General features: G+C 41.0%; 1 protein-coding gene across 1 annotated transcript in view; it reads right to left on the bottom strand.

Moving 5' to 3' along the window:
• Positions 1-4,936: 4,936 nt before the first annotated feature.
• The window catches only part of ADPRM (ADP-ribose/CDP-alcohol diphosphatase, manganese-dependent), an 11,641-nt gene continuing 8,195 nt past the window's right edge, over positions 4,937-8,382 (bottom strand). The window contains 2 exon segments of the mRNA XM_006878410.1: positions 4,937-5,286; positions 6,728-6,844. Of these exon segments, the coding sequence (XP_006878472.1) occupies positions 4,937-5,286; positions 6,728-6,844 (467 nt within the window).

The raw sequence follows: 8,382 nt of genomic DNA, 5'->3' as shown, positions 1-8,382 counted from the left end.
AATACCTCTAAAAGTTTTGAGCATTCCAGTACACATTTAGCTACGTGTTATGTATACTTCATATACCTTTTTCAGTCTGATTTACAGCCCTGGAAACCCTAAGTAAGGTCGCTACAAGTTGGAACCAACTCCACGGCACATCACCACCACCACCACCAAAGTTACCTGAAGAAACTGGCTCTACAGTTCCATAAAGGGATGTTGTTCCAGCCTCTAAGTACTGCTTGCCTGTGCTGTGCTCAAGATACTTTCATTATATCTACCTCCCTCCCTGCCCCTATTTGACTCAATTCTGTGAATAGCTGTAGTCCTTTCAGTATTACTACAGCTGTGCACATAAAAACCACTCGCTTTTGGTAAAGTTCTAGTTTTTGAAGTCTTTATTAATGGAATTGTTTTAAAAATCCTATTTTTCAATGGAATTGAGGTATTATTAGCTAGCAAATGTCATATTTCTATTATCAGACTCACTCGTCTCCCCTGCCCTGTATCTTTTTTCTTCCTGTTCTCATCCTTCTATTCAATCTCATTAGCTACCACCTAGACTTCAACACAACTCGAATCAACCCACAGACCTCTGCCAACTCAGTCTGACAAATTCAATCCTAACTCTTAGCTCACCATTCAAGGGTCTGTACGACACAACCCTAACCTAACCTTTCCCAGTTTTTGTGAGTTCTCATAGATTCCTTGCCACCCCTAAATTCATCAAATCCTTCAGTTCCTTTGCTTACGCCATTCCACCTACTTGCAATGCTCTGCCCCTTGTACTTAAACCCTTTTCCTAACTGTTTGGGTCATTCCTAATCCCTATAAACAAATTCATTTCACCCTCCTCAGTTTTCCCATAGTCCTTTGTATTACAGCAACCGCCACGGCAGTATGATTGGCTACTACAAGAATAAGCAAGCTGTTTGCCAGGAAGCCATCAAGTTCCTTCAGGACAAACTCCTTCAGGACAAACTCCTCTCTAAGACTGAAACTCAAAGGGAACACATGAGCAGGCACAGAAGCTTGCTGGCGACCACATTCGCCTACTGGTGAGTGGAAGAGGGGGAAAGTCAGCAATGAAGAAATGGGCTGAGTTCAACCATGTTCCAGACTCCCATTGACCTGGAGAGAGAGAAGAGAAAGGGCTGGTTGGTCCAAAGTGGGGTTAGACCTGGAGACACGTGAGCCCATGGACAAGGACTTAGCCACAGAGGGCCAGAGCTGAGAAAGAAGCATCCAGTGGATATAAAGTAAGGGGAAACCCACAAGAACACCCAAACTTGCAGACAGTACCCATTTGACCTAGCCTCGATGGCTTGATAATCAGAACTCGACTAGAGCAAGATAAAACACCAAAATAAGAACATTTCAATATCTACCCTGAAATACAACATTGTCAATGCTAAGATAATATATATTATGTATATATACAAAGAAGATCAGTTGATATGACTGTTATTCAAATCAACCATTAATGCCAAAGATGAAAAACTCAAGATTTTTACCAACTTCTGCAGTTGAAATTTATCAAACATGATCAGGATGCATTAATAATTGAAATGTAAAAGTTAAAAGCAAAGAAGAGAGATAGAGCAGTTGGGAACTTTAGACTCAGAGAGGGAGAGGGGCTGTGTGCTGACGGCCGGGGGGCAGGCTTGTGGGGTGTACCCTTTGGTTGTTTGATGATGCACGCAGGAGACTGTAATCATTGAAATGAAATGAAATAAGATAGGATGAATGTAAAGCTAATGTTCTCGCATGTAAACTATCACATAATTCACAATAAAAACTTTAAAAAAAAGCAAAGAAGAATAGGTAGCTAGAAAATACAGCCCTGGTGATAGAAACAGCTCCACAGATCTCACGATAGAATTTTGCAAGACCAATAACTTATTCATTGCAAATACCTTTTTTCAACAACATAAACGGTAACTATTCATGTGGACCCTACCAGACGGAATACAGAGGAATCAAATCAACTACATCTGTGGAAAGAGAAGCGCCTCATTCAGAATTAGGCCAACTATGGAACAGATCATGAATTACTGATATGCAAGTTCAAGTTGAAAGTGAAGTAAATAAAAAGTCCCAAAGAACCAAAGTACAACCATGAGTGTATCCTACCTGAATTTAGAGTTCATCTCAAGAATAAATTTGAGGCACTGAATGCAAATGACAAAAGAAAACCAGACAAGCTGTGAGGTGACATCAAGGACATCATACATGAAGAAACCAAAAGGTCATTTTAAAGACAGGAAAGAAAGAAAAGACCAAAATGAATGTCAGAAGAGACTCTGAAACTTGCTCTTGAACGTAGCGTAGCTAAAGGAAATGGGAAAAAAAAATTGATGAAATCAAAGAGCTGAAAAGAAAATCTCAAAGGACACAACCAAAATACGCCTTAGAAATAAGGATGGCAAGACTTTGTCTACCGTTTTTTCTTCTTTATCTTAATTTTTCATTGTGAATTTAGTAAAGGTTTGCAGGCAAGATCATCAGTTTTATATTCAACAAATCATACACTTTGTTTCATCTCAATGACTGCAGTCCCCTCCCTGCAACAACAGTTATCCTGCTTCCTCCCTGTGGTTCCTGTTTCCATTCCACCCTCCTTCCCAGCTCTTGTCCTTAGGTATATGTTGCCCTTTTGATTTTGAATGATTAACCAGTAATTTTTTTTTTAACAATGTTTGCTTTTATTCCCACAGTTTTTGTTGTTGTTGTTTTGATGTACACAAAAGCACTCAGGAATCTACCATCATTTAAACAACCAAAGGGCTCACTGTACAAACCTGCCTCCTAGTTGCCAGCACACAGCCTTTCTCTTTCCATGAGTCTAGTGTCTTCAGCTGCTCTCTCTCTCCATGTTCTCACCTCTGCCGCCATCTCTGGTGTTGCTGCTTCTCTGGTTAGGGTCCCATGTTCTGCTCATGCTCTGCTCTCTTCGTGGTCTTAGGGTCCTCTGTTCCTGGAATGCAAAATCTTACTACTCCTCTCCGCTTTATGTTACAAAACTTTATGTTACCTTTACTGTTGAGTCTCATGTATTTCTGACGTATTATCAGAAGGGACAAGTCCCTGGAGAAAGACATTCTGCTTAGTAAAATAGAGAGTCAGCCAACAAGAGGAAGACCCTCTGTTTGGACTGACACAGCGGCAAAACAACGGGCTGAAACGTGCGATGACTGTAGGATGACGCTGGACTGGGCAGTTTCTATCTGTTGTACATAGGGTCACTAGGAGTCAGAACCAACACAGTGGTGCCTACCAACAATGACAACAACAAGCTGCTGGCTTTGAACATGGAGACAAGGCCTAGGAATGAAGGCTGCAGCTCTAGAAGTTGGAAAAGAGTTTCTCCTCTAGAGCCTCCCCAGGGAGTACAGACACCTTGGTTTGGGTCAAGTGAAACTGCTTTCAGACTTTTAATCTCCAAAACTCTTAGGAGAACAAATATGTGTTGTTTGAAGCCATTGAGTGGGAATTGTTACAGCAGCCTCAGAAAACCAATACAATCTCTATATAGTACAAGGGGCCTTCTACAAGTTCATGGGAAAATGCCATCGTCTTTTAATCCCTATTTCCACAAACATTTTGAAGCCCCCTCATATCTATCAGATCATATTGTTGGTTGTAGTGCTGGAAGATGAGCACCCTAGACTGCAATGCACTAGGTAATCACCCCAACAATGGACTCTATCGTGCCAGTGACCATGAAGATGGTGTGGGACCACGACACATTTCAGACATTCTATCTGCTGGACTAGGCTCCCGTGAGCCATGAGTCGGTGCCAACTCAGTGGCAACTGATGATAACAATCATCTTAGCATCCAGGTGTTCCCCAGTCACACTTACTTAAGCCTTGTGGTTAAGTGTCATCGAGTTGGTCCTAACTCACAGAGACCTTGGAGTGACTGGTGGGTCTGAACAGCCAATCTTACGGTTAACAGTCCAGTGCTTATCCTACAGCGCCACACCAGGACTAGTATTTATTTTATTGTATTCAAGACCTGAATCAAACTTTCTCTATATGACAGTTCCAGTAATCACCTAGCAGGTGTCTTGCAAGTTAGTCTTAGTTAGCATCAATGGAAACCAAGCTACTTAAACATGTCTATTTTCTTAACAGAAGCAAGGGAAAGTTCATTCATCCTATAGACTCCTACAGGGCTGCAGACTGGTGGAGCAGCCGCACTGACTCTTGGGTCCTGCTTGGTTGGGTTAGTCACCAGAGGATAGCATGATCTCTCTGGAGGAAGTAAAAGCTCCACACATTCACCTGTGAAATACTTTGTGATTTTTCTGTTTACAAAATAATAATAAAGCCGGTAAAACTGCACGTATGGCAGGGATGTTGTTGTTGTTAAGTGCCGTCGAGTCAGTTCTAACTCATAGTGACCCTGTCTAGGCTTTCTGAGGAGCGGCTGGTGAATTTGAACTTCTGACTTTGAGATTCAAACCAACTTTGCAGTCCAGTGCATATCCCACAGCACCACACTCCTGGACAAGCACACTTTTTCTGCTCACGCTGCTGTAGGAATGAGTTTTGGATATTTTTGGTCCAGTATAGCCATCCTATATGTATGTATTTTTCTATATGAGCTTATTTAATTTATTGTCTAATTATAAATTTTAAGTTACATAGGTAAGACATGACTGCATTCTCCTTATAGACAAAACTTTCGTTATAGACAAAACATTCTCCTTATTAACAAAACTCAGGTGAGGTTAAATAAAGCTCCTTTTAAGAACTATACCCCCCGCCACCACTACCCCAGTCTCCTTGGTTTATTTTGTTTCTCACTTTCTGCAGTGAATGATGCTTTAGAATATGTTATGAACAAAGGCCGAGTGAAGCCAAAAATACATTTTATTATGTAGCAACAATACTAAGCAATGGGACTGAGGATTATTGTTTTTGTGGGTGATTGGACAACAGCAAAGTCATTCTGTTTGTGTAAAAATAAACCAAAGTAAATCAGACTGAAAATGGAAAGCTTTTTCTCACTTGTAATTCATGATTCTGCTTGGAACTCTGCCTCTCCCTTTCAACATCATCTTATCAGGATAGACGTGAACTGTGCCGAAAGCTTGGCTGTCTGGTGCCGTTTCGATCACGCCTTCGAGACTGACGTGGTGGACGCCAAAAGGATCCTCCGAGTACCCACCATCGTGGGTGTGGCCAGCGAAGAAGCACACCACACACTCATGAGCCCAAATGACCGCAAGGGCGTCTCTGTAATTCCAGGCGAGGCACACGCTGTCAGAGGATTCTGGGTAAATGGGAAGATGGCCTGTCAGTCAAAGAAAAAGAAAAAGACTTATGAACCAATTAAGATACAGCACTCTCGTCACATAAACAGCTAAAAGCCAGTACTCACAAGAGATGTACATTGCGACTTTGTTATCCAAACAGTTAAGATCTGAGAGGATCCAGACATGCAAAGAACTAAACAATCTCGAGTGTCTGATGCACACCAAGGGGAAGAAGATGCTGCAGAGAAAGAAACCCTAAGACTCTGCCTTACACAGAGGTCCACGAGGTGCCCACACTGAGGAGATGAAGGACTTTCTGCGCAGGGCCCGCTGCAAAGCTGAGGTGCTGTGCTGAAACCCAATCTCGCTGATTTCCTCAAATGTGAATGCTAGAGACATAAAGATGGCACCCTAAAGAAAAGAGCAGTTTAGGGAGGGTACCAAGGATTATGAGTCATTCATATACTCGGTGACTTAGAAGTGGTTCATGCCATTTTCAAGATGCTTTTCTTCACAGCACCTCCATATCCACTTGACAGAGTAGATGAGCGAACGAAAAGCGGAGCATATCTATTCTTGGTCCCACAGTAAAACTATGGGAGTTGAGTAAAGAAACTGTTGAATTCCTGACGCCCAGCTCTGTGTATCTCAGGTTGCGGTCTTCACTTGGATGTACAGATTCAGTAGCTCACTGGTCTTTGCTTCTGTCCAATAAAATCACTCCTCTTTTTTCTGTTACTGTTGGTCTTTATCCCCTTACTTAAACATGCTTCTGTTTACTATCTTGGTAATAAAAGTTTGTTTGTTTGTTTTTAAATGTCATTAGTTAATAGGTCACTAAAGCAAGAAAAGAAGTCAAGATAACTTACTATGTATTTACATAGTCATCAGTCCCCTTCAAGCTGTAATAAGGTCATGGGCCCATAGACGCCACACTGGACTCACCCAGCAGCCCTGCGCACAGTGGCATCTCCTCCTTAGAAAATCACACTCTCGCATTTTCCTTCAACATCAATGGCCACCCATTCCCAGTCTCCTTTGCTGGTTTCTCCTTATTGGTCCAGTGCCTTCTCAGGAGTGCCTGAATCCTTAGGCCTTGGACTTCTATCTCTTTGTCTACACCTCTGAACCATAAGGTCAGTGGTTCAAACTCACAAGCCACTCCTCAGAAATCCTATACAGGGTCGCTATGAGTCGAAACCGACTCGACGGCACCTAGTAACAACATCTGATTTTGGGGGGGAAAGTGGCTAACACACAAACACACAGCAAGACCTTTTTGTTAATTTCACAATCCTTTCCTGACTCAACCTTAAGTAGTTGTATTCAGGATGTTTTTAACAAAACATTTTCAACTAAGCATTCATTTTATAAAAAGGGTTGTCGCCATATAAATATAACAGTATTATTAAAGCCTAATTTTACATTGCCTAAAATGTAAACTGTAAGTATAATCATATCAACAACTGAAATACTTACTCACAATCACCACCTTTTCTTGGTTTGTGTCAGAGAATTTAAGAACTTCATCTAACCAGTTCAGTTGTTCTTGGCTGAATCCTCCATTAAACTGGACAAACTGGGGCTCGGATAGGCCTGAAAGGAATTCAGAGAGTCAGATCCACTGAGCGTCATTACCCACCTTGTTCAGGTATTCAAACTCAGCTAACGAAGGGGCACTTGTACCCTTCTCTAGGGATATTTGAGCAGCAGCTATTTTATATTCAAGATCCACTAACTTAACATGAGAAGTCGTAAGAATTTAGAGCAATATATAAATCACATCTATCTTTATCTTACCTTTGATACTCTTCTGCTTACTTCATTGGCTTTCTAATACACTTTTTGTCTATCATATTGTGAATTGAGTGAAGGTTTACAGAGCAGATCATCAGTTTTACATTCCACAAATCACATACATTGTTTCATCTCAATGATTGCTATCCCCTCCATGGACCATCTATTGCCAGAATTTCCCTCTAATCTCTTTAGCTCTTGCATTCCTCCGTGTCTCCCGCTCCCTTCATCTTTCCTCTGTCAACCTCTCTCTTGTTGGATATTGTCTGCCCTGTCACCCCTGTCAACATGTATCTGCCCTCCAGTCCGTGAATAATTTTCCCTCCCCACCCTGTAACCATCATAAATTTTTTTTTTTAATCAAGAATCCCTTTCCTTAACTTTTTACAGCAGTGGTCTCCTACAATATTTGTCCTTTTGTGATTGACTAATTTCACTCAGCATAATGTCCTCCAGGCACATCCATGTGAGGTGTTTTGCAGATTCACTGTTATTCTTCAAAGTTGCATGTGGTTGTCAGATTCAAAATGGCCAATACCAGTCCATTTCAGCTCACTAACACCTAAGGTATCGATGTTTATGTGTTCCATTTCATTTTTGACAATTTCCAATTTTCCCAGATTCATACTTAGTACATTCCGTGTTCCAATTTTCAGTGGATATTTACACCACATGGTTTACTATGCTGGGAATGACAAAGAGGAATAGTGTTGCATTCATTGTCAAAAAGAACATATCCAGATCAGTCATGAGGTACAGCACTGTCTGTGATAAGATAATATCCATGCACCTACAGGAAAGCCCAGTTAATACCACTATTATTCATATTTATGCACCAACCACTAAAGCCAGTGAGGATAAAACAGAAGAATTCTACCAACTTCTTCAATCTGAAATTGATCAAACATGTAATCAATATGTATTGCTCATTACTGGTGATCAGAATGCAAAGGTTGGGAGCAAAGAGGAAGGATCAGTAGTTGGAAAGTATTATGGCCTTGGTGATAGAAATGATGCTGGAGAACACATGATAGAATTTTGCAAAACCAATGATTTGTTCGTTTCAAATACCTTCTTTAGACATCAAAAGAGACAAATATACACATGGACCTCACCAGATGGAATACATAGAAATCAAATTGACTACATCTACGGAAAGAGATGATGGAAAAGCTCCATATCATCATGTGAAAACAAGGCCAGGGGCAAACTGTGGAACAGACCATCCATTACTCATATGCATATTCAAACTGAAGCTGAAGAAAATGAAAACAAGTCCACAAGAGCCAAAATATGACCTTGAATATATCCCACCTGAATTTAGAGATCATCTGAAG

Source organism: Chrysochloris asiatica, unplaced genomic scaffold, assembly GCF_000296735.1.
Source record: "Chrysochloris asiatica unplaced genomic scaffold, ChrAsi1.0 scaffold00054, whole genome shotgun sequence".
NCBI classification, from domain to species: Eukaryota; Metazoa; Chordata; class Mammalia; order Afrosoricida; family Chrysochloridae; genus Chrysochloris; species Chrysochloris asiatica.
Note: the sequence above shows the minus strand (reverse complement) of the source record. Positions and strands in the feature narration are given on the sequence as shown.